The 15,671-nt window shown below is 43.5% G+C and overlaps 1 protein-coding gene across 1 annotated transcript in view; it reads left to right on the top strand.

Annotated features, from left to right (window-relative positions):
- The first annotated feature begins 1,602 nt into the window (after window positions 1–1,602).
- LOC126066325 (potassium-transporting ATPase alpha chain 2) overlaps window positions 1,603–15,671 on the top strand; it is a 32,909-nt gene continuing 18,840 nt past the window's right edge. Inside the window, exons 1-10 of the mRNA XM_049867300.1 lie at window positions 1,603–1,772; window positions 2,645–2,803; window positions 5,490–5,549; window positions 9,822–10,025; window positions 10,802–10,915; window positions 11,784–11,918; window positions 12,044–12,161; window positions 12,417–12,685; window positions 14,450–14,648; window positions 14,812–14,921. Coding sequence (XP_049723257.1) covers window positions 1,764–1,772; window positions 2,645–2,803; window positions 5,490–5,549; window positions 9,822–10,025; window positions 10,802–10,915; window positions 11,784–11,918; window positions 12,044–12,161; window positions 12,417–12,685; window positions 14,450–14,648; window positions 14,812–14,921 — 1,377 coding nt within the window. The 5' untranslated portion in view covers window positions 1,603–1,763. The remainder of the gene's footprint in view (window positions 1,773–2,644; window positions 2,804–5,489; window positions 5,550–9,821; window positions 10,026–10,801; window positions 10,916–11,783; window positions 11,919–12,043; window positions 12,162–12,416; window positions 12,686–14,449; window positions 14,649–14,811; window positions 14,922–15,671) is intronic.

The following is a 15,671-nucleotide window of genomic DNA, read 5'->3' as shown; positions in this document are numbered from 1 at the left end:
GGTCCCATTTGTCTTCTTTGGTAGATGTCAGCACTCTTAGGGCACCTGATGGCCTACAGAACTGGAGCAGTGGCTGATCCTGGTCCCTTGCAGAAGCCCAGAAACTTTACAGGACCAGAGAAACTGACAATGGAAACGTGTTTGTCCAGTTCGGTAGTAACACTTTTCCAAATTTGTCACCAAGAGGAATAAGTAGCAATCTTCTCCAAGTGGCTGGGGGAGTATAATTTATTAATTTTTAAGTCTATAAGGTCAACTTTCCCTTAGCCCACTCCTCTCTCTATCTCTCACTCTCCTATCCTCCAGTCAAGTCCTCACAAACCTGGTTTTCTGCTCTTAGAGCTTGACCTGGACTTGAGTTCAAGGACATCTCTCTGGGCATCATGCTTCTCTATTTTATATCTGTCCAAAGAGTATGAGTGGGGGCTTGAACCGTTGATGGAAGCAGCAGCCACCTGTGCCAACAAAGCCCCTTATCTTGGGTTCCCAGCAAGCAGTGGAACATCCATTTCTTATAAATTCTTTATCTCGCTCATTACCTTCATCTGCTAAGCTCTCCTTTGAGCACATTCTCCAGGGGAGAGGGAGTAAGGAAGGTACAACACAGACCTTCCTAAGAAGTCCATTGCTGCTTGAGTCTGGACAAGCATTTAATGTCTTCTCCAACTCTAAAGATCCTGTGACGTGCATATGTGAAACTGATGTCCCCTGGAGTCTTCCTTTCTCTTAAGGTTTAGTTAAGAAGTGGCTTGTTGGTGGTGTCCTTGCTCCACAGTGGGAGAAAGTCTGTCCTTTCCAAATATAAAGAGGAAAGAGAAGGATGAAGGGAGAGAGGGAGGGTGGGATTGTGAAGTGTCCATCACACACAGCAAACATATTCAGCCTTACCCACCAGGCAGCCTTCTCAGGAATCTTCTGTCTTTCTGAACTTGGAGGTTCCACCCTCACAGTCTTTCAGGCTGCTCCACCTCCTCACATCTCTCTTCCCCTCTCCCTCCCTCCAAAATTGTTTCAGCAGATAAGATCCAGATCTTATCTGGATTCTGCAGAGTAATTCAGCAACTCCTCCAAGTCTTTCTCTGTTACTCCCAAATTGACTGAGGCCCACATTTGCCCAAAGAAATCCATTCTCCGATAACAAAGTGTCCTTTTGTTACCAGGACACTTTGTTAGAGAGCAGTTGCTGCTGGGAATAGCATTTTCCCCTTCTTGTTATATGTTTATAAATTATTTGGTAAGCAAATTGAGTTTCAAAAAGAAAAGCAAGTGTCAACTTTCAGGAAAGCCTGCAGAGGAGCCTCGCCTGGGGGCCGGGGGCTGGGCCTTGGCCACCGAGACTGCGCTTGGCTGCTTAGGCTCTCGCCCCCTCGCCGGCCAGCTCTGCTCCTGGGCTCAGAGTCCCAGCCCGCGGGCGGGCGCGCCCGGCTCCTCTGGCCCTAGCTCCCTCCGTCCTCTGCCCGCCTCCGGGCGCCGCGTCTCCGCAGCCGCTCCCGTCGCCCCTGGCTTGGGCCGAGGCTGGCTGGGCAGGTGCGGGGGGCGGGGCCGCGCAGGTTTAAAAGCGCGCAGGCCGGGCTATTCCCACTAGAGAGGGCGCAAATTCCAGACTCGCTAAATCCCAGCAGTGACCGTCCCTCAGCTGACCTCGCCAGCCGCTGGGACTGCCCTGAGCGCCCCAGGCACTGAGCGCCCTGCCGACCTCCGCGCCTCGGAGTCGCCAGGACCCTTGCCGACCTCGCCCAAACCGGCATCCACTCCTCTGCATCATGGGCAAGGTGCGTGCGCCCCACAAGAAGTGCTGGCGAGGCCCGGGGAAGGGGGTGGAATCTCGGGAACAACGGGGAAGAAATGCCGCGTCCCAGGGGACAGAAGGAGGGGTAGAAACTGCGGGCTGTCAGGGTTTGGAGCGTGCTCTGACCTCACCACAGGTTATCTCCCCCACGCTGGAGAGTGACCCTTCCCAGCCGCAAAACGCCCAAGGTTCGGACCCCCAATCGAAATATGGGGGAAGGGGCCATAGGGTTCTAGGCCAGCTCGTATAGCACCGGAGGGGTGCCTGTTTCGAAGACGGCGCTGGGCGCGGGACGGGAGTGGGGTGGGTATGTGGGAGGGGGGTGGGCCTGGGGGTTAAATGGATGGAACGCAGTCTGAGAAGAGTTGCAGCTGTAGGCCTGCCTTGCCCGGATTGGTGAGGTTAATTAGCTCAATGGGCATTCCCCTACCCAAGAAAGGAAACACATCCGGTGTGTCCTGTGGGAACAAGGCACTAGGGAAACCTTGGGACTCCTTGCAAGGATCTTGTCTAGAATTGGGGAAAATAATTTTACACCCGCCCCACCCCAGGGAGAGTCACCCTAAGGAGAGGCCCTGCAGGCCTGCCCCACCCAACCTTCCCTATAAATTGGAGATGAAAATGGAGAAATGAAAGGGGTAGGGAGTTGTTGCTTGGAGGTGGAAGAGAGAAACTGTCCACAGCCCTTTCTCCTCCAGCTCTCCTCTCCAGACCAAGGGAGTGAAAAGGGGGGAGGGGCTCCATTCCCTGTCCCTGCATGTCCCTGACCCACAGAGAGCCCCTCACTGGAGGAGGCTCAGCACCTCTTCAGAAAATCCACTTGGGGCCAATACTGCATCCCTGTTTCTCTTTCAGAAAACACCAGAAATTTACTCTGTGGAACTCAGTGGAACAAAAGACATCAAGAAAACAGACAAGCGGGATGGCAAGGAGAAGTACAGGGGCCTGAAAAACAAGTGCTCAAACTTCAGAAAGAATGACCAGATAGAGGAGATTAAGGAAGAACTTGATCTGGTCAGTAGCCTGAAGTCAAATGGGTCCCACTGACTGCTGCCCTCCTGAGAGCTTCCCCCTCTAACAACAACAACAAAAAAATCCAGCTCAAGGATCTGAAAATTCCCTTGAGATTTGTTTTCTTGTTTTTAGAAAAATATTGTGTGATAACATCTGCCCCAGAGTCATGCCCTGTGCAGGATTCCTGTATTCTGCTTGGAGGCACTCCCAGGTAGAACTCAAAGGGGAAAGTCTCCAAACTATCTCTTCCCTGGTTGTTTAAGTGAGATAGAAATAACCGCTTGACAGTTCTTAGCCAGTAAAAAACTATTTGAATCAGAGCCTATTCAGGAGGACAACCAAAGCCACTAGACCTTGATAGGTTTCTGGGTATATCATGCCCCATAAGAAAGAAGGTAGATAGCTAGACATTTGAGAATACAAGCCCTGAAATGGACTAACCGAATTTAAATCCTAGTTTGAGTTAAGCTTCTCTTTTCGCTTTTGTAAAATAGAAATTAAAACTGATGCCTACCTCCAAATGAGATAAAGCAGGACTGGGCACATAGTGAATACTAAAGAAATAGGAATTATTTCCTGTGTTATCCCTAGCATTTAAAATTGGAAACATATCTACTCTTTCTTGGAGTTGCAATTTACAACATGAATATATGTTCATCTATTATATGCCTATTTATTACCATGAGAACCTCTCTTTTTGAGCACTTTGGGAAGATATACAATACAGTGAAAGAATTTCCACATCATCAGCCAAAGTGTTCTCCTGCTTCCCTGCTGAGAAAGGAGCATCTTTCTCTCCTTTTCCCCACCCTTCTCGCCAGAGTTCTTTAGTTTGTGACAGAGTGCTGGGATGATTTTGCATTCTGGCTTCTCCCTGCTTAGAATGTTGATGACGACTAAAGTCTTCCTGGCTTCTGTTTAAATATCGACAGGTCTATATAGGGTCACAGCAAGTCGGCATCAGTTCAACAGTTTGGTTTGGGTTAATGACCCAAGCCCTGGTGGTGCCAGTGGTTAAGCGTTTGGCTGCTAACCAAAAGGTAGGCAGTTCAAATCCACCAACCACTCCTTGGAAACCTTATGGGGCAGTTCTACTCTATCCTATAGGGTTGCTATGAGTTGGAATTGACTTGACAGCATTGGGTTTGGTTTTGGTTTATAATGCTGGCCAACAGAGGGCACTCCTCCCTGAAGCCCAGGCTTAGGGGGAGGAAGAAAGGTATTTGGCCTGACAGCACTACCCTTCTCCAAGTATAAGGTCCATGAGCGCAAACCACGGCTCTAAGCATCCCTTAGTGGTATCTGTCCAGAGCTTAGCATACTGTGCTGTTCTCTGTGCTGGTTGTTTATCTGTGAACCTCAAAAGAATAAGCAGGACTGTGCCTTAATCCTTTGAGTCCCAGGCAATATCACATTCAATTAATTATTAGAATGAATGAATGAGCAAAGCAGAATCTGGCTGAGGAGAGGGCAAGAAGCAAAAAAACGATCTTTTATTGGAAGGCTTAACCTTATAATGCAACATGAAACTCTTCCACATAATTAAGAAAAGACATGATTCTGGTACCAATCCCAGCATAAATATTTGTTTCAGTCAATCAAGCATTCAAGAACCAATCATAAGGATGAATAATAAACTTTGATGCTTCTAAGTGGTGGGTTTTCTAAGTGGCCTAAGAAAGGCTTAACCCTGGGTTTTCTGCTACAGGAAGAAACTCCTAGTCTTTAACCCAGTCATTCTCAATGGAGGAGAAATGGTGATTCCCCTACCTCAACATCAGGGGACATTGGCAATATCTGGAGACATATTTGTGTGTCACAACTCCCAGGAGGATACTGCTGGCATCTAGTGGGTAGAGGTCAGAAATGCTACTAACCATTACAATGTATAGGACAGCCCTGCACAGCAAAGAGTTGTCTGTCCAGAATGTCAATAGTGCTGAGAGTGAAAAGCCCTGCTTTCATATAGGGTCACTATGAGTCGAAATCAACTCAGCATCACACAACAACAGTCTAATGATTCCATGATAGAATTAGTAGGTATGGGCCGTACTGGTATTTATTTGGCATGTTTTTAGTCTGTGGGATTTCTCTAACTGGGCAACTACCTGAGTTCCATTCCTTGAGAAAGGGAAGGCATGCTTCTTAGTGCCAGAGACACCCAGCTGGGATGGCATGGGTAAGGAGTTGTCAGAACATAGGATCCTGGTTGTTGCTCAAGCAAGTCATTGAGTAGGATGCAGAGGGTCTGGTTTGGTGTTGCTCATTATCCTCAATTCATCTCAGAATTTAGGTCTGAATTAAATATTCAGATAGTACCTGGAAGAAAAGTATCTTAGGATTGACATGTGCTGGAGATCAACAGTGAGGTGCTGTGCATTATTTTGTTGATGAAAGCTAAGGACAGCTACCACTTGGTAACTGACAAATTAAGCCTGAATTCTTTATGGATGGCCGGAAAGGAACCTAGCCCATGAATTAGGACAAGACTCTCCTGAAGCAGTGTCCTTCCCCTACTGCAACAACCACCTGACAAAATGGAGTTTTTTCTTTTTCTCCCACACTTCCTGGCCCTTCTCCCATCCTTAGCACTACTCCCAGCTTTCATAGGCTGGTCAAAGCTCAGGGTTTGGGTCTTTTGTTGGAAGTGTCTAATTCACTGTATTCTTCCATTCATGGATTTCAGGATGACCACAAACTCAGCAGTGAGGAATTGGAAAAGAAATATGGAACAAACATCATTACGGTAAGTCATCAGGAACCAGGGGTCAAGAAAAGCCCTCTGACCATATAAATGGAAAGGTTGTGTGCTCAGTGTGGGTAGAAAAATAGATGTCACTTTAGACCTATGGTAGCAACTTTGAGAACACCAGTAGTCCACATGCCTAGAATGTGGCAGAAGAGCTGACCAGTCTCAGAGAGTTGGTATGTCTGAACCAAGGCCCTTTCACTGAGCTATCCACTTGGTCATACATGATCCTTTTACTGTGACTGCAGAAAAGCTATGGTAAGATACTATTACTTTCCTTACTGTCACAGTTATAGGTTGCTTTTAATCCATGTGTTCACAAAGCATTGTGGTACATGGTGGTCTTCCTGTCAGAGAAAGGGGGAAACCAGGGCTAAAAAGTGAGACTAAAGAGTAACAGTCCTAGGACCCTTCTTGTCCTTGCCTTCTGCAAGAAGGGAGGCTCTCGCCAGGAGCACAGTGGTGTACTCACAGGCACCTCACAAGGTACTGCTTTCTGCTGTTAATTCAAATGAAAATTCAAGTCTTGGTGTCTTGATACCATGAGGTTTGGATACTGAATGTACAACAGAAATATGTACTATGTGCAGACAACTGGACTGAACAAAGAGGAACAAGATGATCTCCAATCTTAAGGAGTAAGCAGTTCTGTAGGGGGGGACAGATGTGTACAAAAATATTGTAACGTCCACTGTATTCCACTTAAATGACTAATGAAAGGTTTAAACAATATGCTGAGAGAATGGTGAATTCTGATTAGAGGGACCAGAGCAGGCTCCCTAGGTGATACAGAGTTTGCATTGGGGCTTAGAAGGATGATTAGAATTTAAGTTGGCAGAGTACCCAGGAAGCCAAAAAGAACAGAATGCATTTGGACCCTGAGAGCAATCTGGGGTCACTGGGACCTAGTGTGTGGAAAGGGAAGAGATGAGATAGAAATGAGGGTGGGAGAAAGGTAAATTGGGTAAAACTGTCAAGCACTTTGATATTAAACTAAGGAATAGGGATTATTTTAAGTGTATAAGGTGCACAATTTCTAAACAGGGAGGTGGTTTGGTAACATTGATTTTCAAAAAACAGTTCTGGTAGAAGATTTTGTTGTTTTTTCTTTTAAGTGGGAGATGGAAGGGAGAGATTCTAGAAGAATGGGAAAATAATCCAGGACATGTGAGAAGGAGATCTGAAACAGGACAACAGCAGTAAGATGGGAAGTAAGGGGGCAGATTCAAGAGATGTTTCAGAGAGATAACCAATAATACTTGATGAGGAAGAGACTGCTACAGTATTTTGAATGAATCTTTAATTGAATTAACCCAGTTAGAGAATGCAGGAGAAGGAGAAGGTCTGGTCAGGTGAAAAGGTGGGGGGAGGTGAGAGATAAGAGAAGGCAGTAGGGAGGAGAAGATGATGAGTTTTATTTTGAATTCTGTTATTTCAAATATCTCTGGAACACATGTAGAAATGTTCAACAGTCATTTAGAACGGTTATGACAAATGAAGCATAATGATATTAAGCTGATTACTCTGAATTCCAGTTATTCAACAAATATTTGTGGTTTTGCTACAGAAAATGTATTAGGTCCTTCTCAGACTCATGTGACACACAAGGTTTTCAATGGCTGTTTTTTTGGAAGTAGATCTCTAGGCCTTTCTTCCAGGGTGTCTCTGGGTGGACCCTAACCACCAGACTTTTAGTTAGCACCCGAAGACTTAATTGTTTGCACCACCCAGAGATTTCATTGGCCCTGTCCAAAAACCAAACCAGTTGCCATCAAATCCATTCCAACTCATGGCAACCCATATGTTTCAGAGTAGAACTGTACTCCAGAGGGTTTTTATGGCTATGACCTTTCAGAAGCAGATCACCAGGCCTTTCTTCTGAGGAATCTCTGAGTGGGTTACAACCATCAACTTTTCAGTTAGTAGCCAAGCACTTAACTGTTTATGCAACCCAGAGTCTCCATTGACCCTATAGAGGACCCCAGGATGAATAAGACATACATACATAGTCTTTGCCTTTAAGTAGCTCATAATATTTTTTTAAAAAACTATGTACAAGACTTTCCAAATAAAGGGTAGTTTGTGGGAAGAAAAAAACCCTATGACTGATGGTGCAAGATTTCAGAAGAGGGTGAGTATACCTCCATGTACCTGTGGGCAGCATGCAGCACCAGGGAAAGCTCTGACAGAAAGTGACTTTGTGTTTGGGACTCAAAGGTTGAATAGAACTTGTAGCTGTTAAAATGAACAAGATTATGCTGAGTGAAATTAGTTGCAAAAGGACAAATATTGTATGAGACCACTATTCTAAGAATTCAAAAAAAGTTTGAAACACAGAAGAAAACATTCTTTGATGGTTACGAGGGTGGGGAGGGAAATTCACTAACTAGATAATAGACAAGAACCATCTTAGGTGAAGGGAAGGAAAACACACTGTACAGAGGAAGTCAGCACAACTGGACCAAAGCAAAAGCTAATAAGTGTCCTGGACACAATCATACACTTCGACGGACAGAGTAGCAGGGGTGGGGGTCTGGGGACCATGGTTTCAGGGGACATCTAGGTCAACTGGCATAATAAAGTTTATTAAGAAAATGTTTCTGCATCCCACTTTGGTGAGTGGCATCTGGGGCCTTAAAAGGTTGTGTGTGACCATCTAACGTGCATCAATTGGTCCCAACCCATTTGGAGAAAAGGAGAATGAAGAACACTAAAGACACAAGGAAAATAATAGCCCAAGAGACAAAAGGGCCACATAAACCAGAGTCTCCATCCACTTGAGGCCAGAAGAACTAGATGATGCCCAGCTACCACCAATGACTGCCCTGACAGAGCAGGAGAAAAATGTGAAGCAGAACACAAATTCATGTAAAAAGGCCAGACTTAATGGTCTGACTGAAACTGGAGGAACCCTTGAAGCCATTGCCCCCGGATGCTCTGTTAACCCAGAACCAATACCATTCCTGAAGCTCACTCTTCAGGTGATGATTAGACTGGATTATAAAACATAAAATAATACTCCTGAGGGGTATGCTTCTTAGCTCAAGCAGATACATGAGACCAAATGGGTAGCTCCTGTCCAGAGGCAGGATGAGAAGGTGGGAAGGGACAGGAGCTGGTTGCATGGAAATGGGAAACCCAGGTTGGAAAGGGGGAATGTGTTGTCACATTATAGAGATTACAACTGGTGTCACATAGCAATATGTGTGTAAATAGTTCTATGAGAGATTAACTTGAGCTGTAAAGTTTCACCTAAAGCACAATAAAAATAAATAACAACAACAACAAAAAGATGAACAAGAGCTCAGGGTGGATATGTGGAAAAGTAGAAAAGCACCCATGCTGTGCTATATAGAAAAGGAGCCCTGTGGCTCAGTAGCTGGACACTTGGCTGCTAATCTAAAGGTCAGCTGTTCCAACACAGCAGCTGCTTTTAGGGAGAAAAATGTGGCAGTCTGCTTCCCTAAAGATTACAGCCTTGGAAGCTCTATGGGGCAGTTCTACGCTGTCCTGCAGGGCCGCGATGGCAGCAGGTGTGCTATATAGAAGTCCCAGAATAGGTGATATGTCTTTTCTGGATTTACTGCTTTGCCCTTAACCCTGGTGACTAGCTTCCACATTTCAAATTCCGCCGTAGCAGAGATACATCTATCTCTAGATAAATCTCTAAGAAAAAAAAATTCCTTAGCAGAGCATAGTGGTTAAGAGCTTGGACTCCGGAGCCAGGTTACTGGGGTTCAATCTTGGCACTACCATTTACTATCTGGGTGACCTTGGGCAGGTTACTTAACCTCTATGTGCCTCAATTTCCACATCCATAACATAATGATAATAATAAATCCAAAATCAAACCCAGTGCCATTGAGTCAATTCCAACTCATAGTGACCCTATAGGACAGAGTAGAACTGCCCCATAGAGTTTCCAAGGAGCACCTGGTGGATTCGAACTGCCAACCCTTTGGTTAGCAGCACTTAACCACTACGCCACCAGAGTTTCCAACGATGATAATAGCACCTTCCTTATAGGGTTATTTTGAGAAGTAAATGAATAAATATGTGTAGAGCACTTAAAATCACACCTGGGTCATATTAAGCATTAAATATTCTTTAAACATGGGGGAGATGGGGATTGAGGCAATTGTCCACTTCTCCCAGGATGTTTTTATGCTGGCACATTAACACCTAACCAAAACCCGCAGAAACCTGATCCAACCCCTTAGGGAGAAAAAACTATCTAATTCCTGTTTTGTCTTTGCTTGGCCTTTGCAGGGTCTCTCCAGTGCAAGAGCTGCAGAGCTCCTGGCTCGGGATGGGCCCAATGCCCTCCACCCTCCCAAGGAGACCCCAGAGATTGTCAAGTTCCTCAAGCAGATGGTGGGGGGCTTCTCCATTCTCCTGTGGGTCGGAGCCATCCTGTGCTGGATTGCATATGGAATTGAGTACTCCAACAATCCATCCTCATCCCTAGACAATGTAAGGCCCTGGCTGATCCGCCACATGGCTCTGCTGACTTGGGAACAGGGGAGAACAAAACCATGAATTTAGGCCTTAGTGGGCAGAGAACTGGACTGGAGTCAGGACACTGCCACTGAGCACTGCATGGGCCGTAGAAAATGAATTATTGTCCCACGTGTAAAACAGAATTATGTCTGACTTCCTAATGTCTCAGAGGCAGTATTAGCATAAATTAAAAAAATATAAAATGAAAAAGCACTGTGAGTCCCTAAGGAAAAAAAACTCTGTGTCCAGGTATTTTTGAGATCTTTCTCCTCAAAGCTGATTCTCTCCTTTAAATATGGAGAGCTTCTATGGCTTTTGAGAACTTGGTGCCAAAACTAGAAAATTGAATTTACTAGCTATATGCTAAGAGAAAGACACCACACACAAAAGACTTGAAATGTCCAGAAAAGGGAAATCTGTAGGGACAGTGAACAGATTAGTGGTTGCTTGGAGTTGAGGATGGGACGGGGGTGGTCAAATGCCAACAGGCACAGGTGAGTGAGCTTTTTGGAGTGATGAAAATGTTCTAATGCCTGATTCTAGTGATGGTTGCACAACTCTGTAAATTTGATTAAGTTTAAAAATCTAATAATTTAACTAAGTAATCATTTGAATTGTACATTTAACACAGGTACATTTTATGGCATGTAATGTCATGTGCCTCACCTTTCCGTGGAGAGATCTAGTCCTAGGATCTGGCTCATTACTATCATATGTTTTACTGATTGACTCCTCTCCTCATCACTCAGGTGTATTTGGGTGCCGTACTTGCCCTGGTTGTTATTTTAACGGGTATATTTGCTTATTACCAAGAGGCAAAAAGCACCAACATCATGGCCAGCTTCAGTAAAATGATTCCTCAGGTGAGTAGTCCAGCCATCTTCTAGTGTCTGAATTACTTTCATATGAAGAAGCATGAGCTAATGAAAAAAGCAGGGTTTTGGTGGTAGACCATCTATGCCAAACCCTGGCCCTATCGCTTGCTGTCTGAGAAATCTTGAGCAAGTTACGTACTCCCCTGGATTCCCGTTTCCTCATAGGATTTTGGGATGATGAAATGAAGTAAGATATAGGAAAATGCTTTGTCAAGAATAAAGTAAGACAGAAACATTAGTCATTGCACCACATCTTCTGCTACTGCTCTGAAGCATTTGTGAACCATTTGAACAACTTCCTTACTCTGGTGATTCAGGGAGTAAACTGTGGAAGTTCAGGACATGTTCACTGGCGGCCAAGGAGATCAACCTATAATTCTTTTTCTGGGACCACTTGCTCCTATTCCTGAGCTCAGTGCATGTTGCCCTAGATGCTGTCAGTGTGGGTAAGTAGTGCTCTCCACTTCACACAGGACTTCTGCTGTGTATCCTCTAGGGAGTCCATGCAACTGCTGTTGACACAGAACAGAGAACTGGCTTGTCCCTAGCCCAGAAAACTGACAGCTGGAGGAAAGATTGTGGATGCAAAGCATACCTCGTTCCTTGATAAAAAGCATGAAATCCACCTTGTTCAAGTTTTCCCTACTTTAGCAAAATCATTGAACTTTTTGGCTTCACCTTCAATGTTTTTCCTGTACATGACAGCCAGTGTAATTCATCCATAATTGTCACTCCCTGTCCACCAGGCCTGTGTCTCTGGCTTTGCTATATCTGCCTACAGCAGCATTTTCTGATAAAGGAGAGGGATTAGCATCATTTCAGGATTTGAGACATCTGTCACATTTTTCTTTCCTAGCAAGCTCTTGTCATCCGAGATGCAGAGAAGAAAACAATCCCTTCAGAGCAGCTGGTGGTGGGGGACATAGTGGAGATTAAAGGAGGAGACCAGATTCCTGCAGATATCAGATTGCTGTCTTCTCAGGGATGCAAGGTAAGCATCATGGGGTGCTCCTAAGGATCAAGCTTGTAACTAGTTGGCATTTTATTGGCTTTACTGATTTTAGTATATGTGAGGCAGAAAACCTTATTTTGAACATTTTTTCAAAATTCTTCTAGGTGGATAACTCATCTCTCACTGGGGAATCAGAGCCCCAGTCCCGGTCCTGTGACTTCACTCATGACAATCCCCTGGAAACAAAGAACATTGGCTTCTATTCTACGACTTGCCTGGAAGGTAAGTCCAGCTGGCTGTAAGGGCCATATGCACTTCTCCCTCCTTAGGCCTTATGTTTTTGTCTTTTTACCATCTCTTGTTAACAGAGCTTTTCCCCGAGAAAACATGAAACTGAAGAGCCTAGAGAACTGAGTTTTGTCCTGTAATGTCATGTACTAACTGATCATGTAAGCCACCAAAGAGAGGACTATAAAGCAGATTGTGTTCCTCTTATAGCTGAGGACCCCTGGAATAAAATGTCTACTTCCTCTATAGGCACAGCAACTGGCATGGTCATCAACACAGGTGACCGCACCATCATTGGACAAATTGCCTCACTGGCTTCAGGAGTTGGAAATGAGAAGACACCCATTGCCATTGAGATCGAGCATTTTGTTCATATTGTGGCAGGAGTGGCCGTCTCCATTGGCATTATTTTCTTCATCATCGCAGTGTCCATGAAGTATCCTGTCCTGTACTCCATCATCTTCCTCATTGGCATCATTGTAGCCAATGTGCCAGAGGGCCTCCTGGCCACTGTCACTGTGAGTCCATGCTATTAGGTAGCCACCAACTCTTCCTATACCGTGACATTGTTAGCACATAACATCTATGCTAGCTAAGCTCCCACAAGCAAACTATAAGTCTCCTCTATTTTTGGAGTGAAACTCCTGCCCCATCAAGGACAATGGAATATTTTGAATAGATTGTTTCTTAAAAAGACAAAAGAAGTGGTGATAATTTTAATATTAGAATGCATTGTCCTTGAAAACTTTACATTTTTATTTTCTGGAGATCTATCTGTAATCATGCAAGTTACTTTTCTTCTTAAAGTCTAGATAAGGTAGACTTGAACCATCATTGATATAATTTTTTTTGGAACCCTAATGCCTTTCCCACAGTTCTTAAAAAAAAAAATTCCTTGGCAATTTCAACCAAGGACCTTACACAGTCTGTAATCCACATTGTTTGCCTCAATTCTCTTCTCTCTCTCAAGAGCAAAAACTGAAATTCTTCTCATTTTCTTTTGTAAAACAATTCAGTTCTTTCCTGCCCCTACCCTAAATTCAGCTTTATATCTTCCTTTGTAAGGCCCCACCTAATAAATTCTTAGTCAAAATCCACCCTCCTTCCTAGTCTCTGCTGGGGAGGCTTCATGGGTGGAGGGAGGAAGGGATTCATATTTCAGTTATATGTAAAGGTGGCCTACATAATCATTGGTCTGCTATGATTCAGCTTAAAGACAGAAAAATTTTTTGAACTTCAGATCTCTTCTGATTCATTGAGATTGTATTTGAAGAAATTCGAGCCAATTAAACCCTTTGAGATCAGGGAGTTTAAAAGAGAGAGCTAAGAATCTTTAAAATATGGAGCTATGAAAATAAAACACAGCTACTTCTTGATTCTCCAAAGCAACAAGTGCGTCCTTTGGAGCAACCTCTTTGGCATATACCATTCAAAATCTCTCTAACACATTCATCCTTATGAATGACATAGCAGAACGACAAAGCTCACTTCATAATTATACATGAGTATAGGCCATAGCACCTTGGCCTCTTTTTGTCATCTGTGGGTCCCTCAGGATCATTTTCTTCAAGATATGAAGGGACAGAAAAAGTGTTGAAAAGAAGAACTTTGGCATGTAAGGCTTATAAACTACCAGGCCTGTTTTTCTACATCTGTAACTGTATCCTAAAATTAGTCTGGTTCTCTCCTATTATTCAGCCATAGCTAAACTTAGCTATTTATGTTATTGAAACTGAGTTCAAAGCAGATATTTTTCACTTATGCTTTCTTAAAATTTTTATTTATTTCGTTGTTGTTAAAACATACAATTCAACACTTCTGTTTATGCAATTCAGTGACATTAATTACATTCAAGTTGTGCAGCCATTCTTACCCTCCTTTTCTGGATTGTTCCTCCCCCATTAACATAAACTTACTGCCCCCTAAGGTTCCTATGTAATCTTTCAAGTTGCTGTTGTCAGTTTGATCCCATATAGATAAATCTTAAAAGAGCAGAATGCTCAAGGTAGACATTCTTTACTAGTTAAGCTAAATTATTGTTTGGTTTTAAGAAGACTTCAGGGGATATTTCTGGTTTAAGGTTTAAAGATTATCTCAGGGTAATAGTTTGTGGGTTCATCCAGCCTATATGGCTCTAGAAAATCTGGAGTCCATGAAAATTTGAAATTCTATTCTGCATTTTCCCTCTTTTGATCAAGATTCTTCTATAGAATCTTTGATCAAAATGTTCAGTAATGTCTACCTTTACATTTTTCAAAAGCCTCTTTCTCTCACCCATCTAGGTGACGCTGTCACTGACAGCAAAACGGATGGCCAAGAAAAACTGCCTAGTGAAGAACCTGGAGGCGGTAGAGACCCTTGGCTCCACCTCTATCATCTGCTCTGACAAGACTGGGACTCTGACTCAGAACAGAATGACTGTGGCCCATCTGTGGTTTGACAATCAGATCTTCATGGCTGACACAAGTGAAGACCATTCAAGTAAGTCTTGTGGAACATTCAACATCGTCCGAAGCTGTGTACCTGAGTATAGGGGGCTGAACTAAACATGACAGTGTTGGTATGCAGTCTCTGAGAATTATTTAAGCAGAGTGACTATTTGATAGCATCCCCCAGCACCTACTGTCCATTCTTTGTTTTCCAGACCAAATCTTTGACCAAAGCTCTGAAACCTGGGCCTCCTTAGCCAAGATAATAACACTGTGTAACCGAGCTGAGTTCAAGCCAGGACAGGAAAGTATTCCCATCATGAAGGTAAAGCTTCTGCTTAACTTGGTCTTAAATCACAGCCAGTTTGAAGCTACTTTCTCTCTTCTGATTTCATACTTGATTTAATCTCTCCAACTGAGTAAAGTTTGTACTAATAAGAGCAAATCTGATTCACAAGATATGAAGAAAATTTCCTTCCTTCTAACTAGCTTTGAGAATTCACAAACATTTAAAGGTTCTCAGAATACTGATTTAGGTAATTTTTAAAATTGTTTCATTCCAGAAAATGAGTGTTTCTTCTAAGTTACTTTCCCTCCCTAACTTTATCAGCTAAGTGGATGTAATCAAATTTCTTTATTACATAACTACTGTTCACTGAAGTTTAAAATACAGTTGGATGGAAATTAAGAAACTGGTCTTAGGGTATATTTTCTATGACCCCCTTTCTACTTGTCATCCAGGCCAAAACTTTTAGAAGTCATCTTTGACTCTCTCCTTCCCTTATATCTAGTGAGTTACCAAGTCCTATCATTTATGCTTTAAAATGTATCTAATTTTATATTTATCTCTAACTCCTTATGTCTAGATGACTACAACAACCTCTTAATTGCTTTCTTGATTCCAGTTTATCCCTCTTCCAGTCTTTCTTGCGTGCCACTGATTTTTCTTAAATACCACTTTTATCTTCACCTAACTTTGCTGAAAAACTTTCAGTGCTTTCCTACTTTCCACTTCTCGAGTTTAGAGCGCAGCCTGCCTTTCATGGCCATCCATAATCTTAAACATACCTCCCTG

Source organism: Elephas maximus, chromosome 23, assembly GCF_024166365.1.
Source record: "Elephas maximus indicus isolate mEleMax1 chromosome 23, mEleMax1 primary haplotype, whole genome shotgun sequence".
NCBI classification, from domain to species: Eukaryota; Metazoa; Chordata; class Mammalia; order Proboscidea; family Elephantidae; genus Elephas; species Elephas maximus.
Note: the sequence above shows the minus strand (reverse complement) of the source record. Positions and strands in the feature narration are given on the sequence as shown.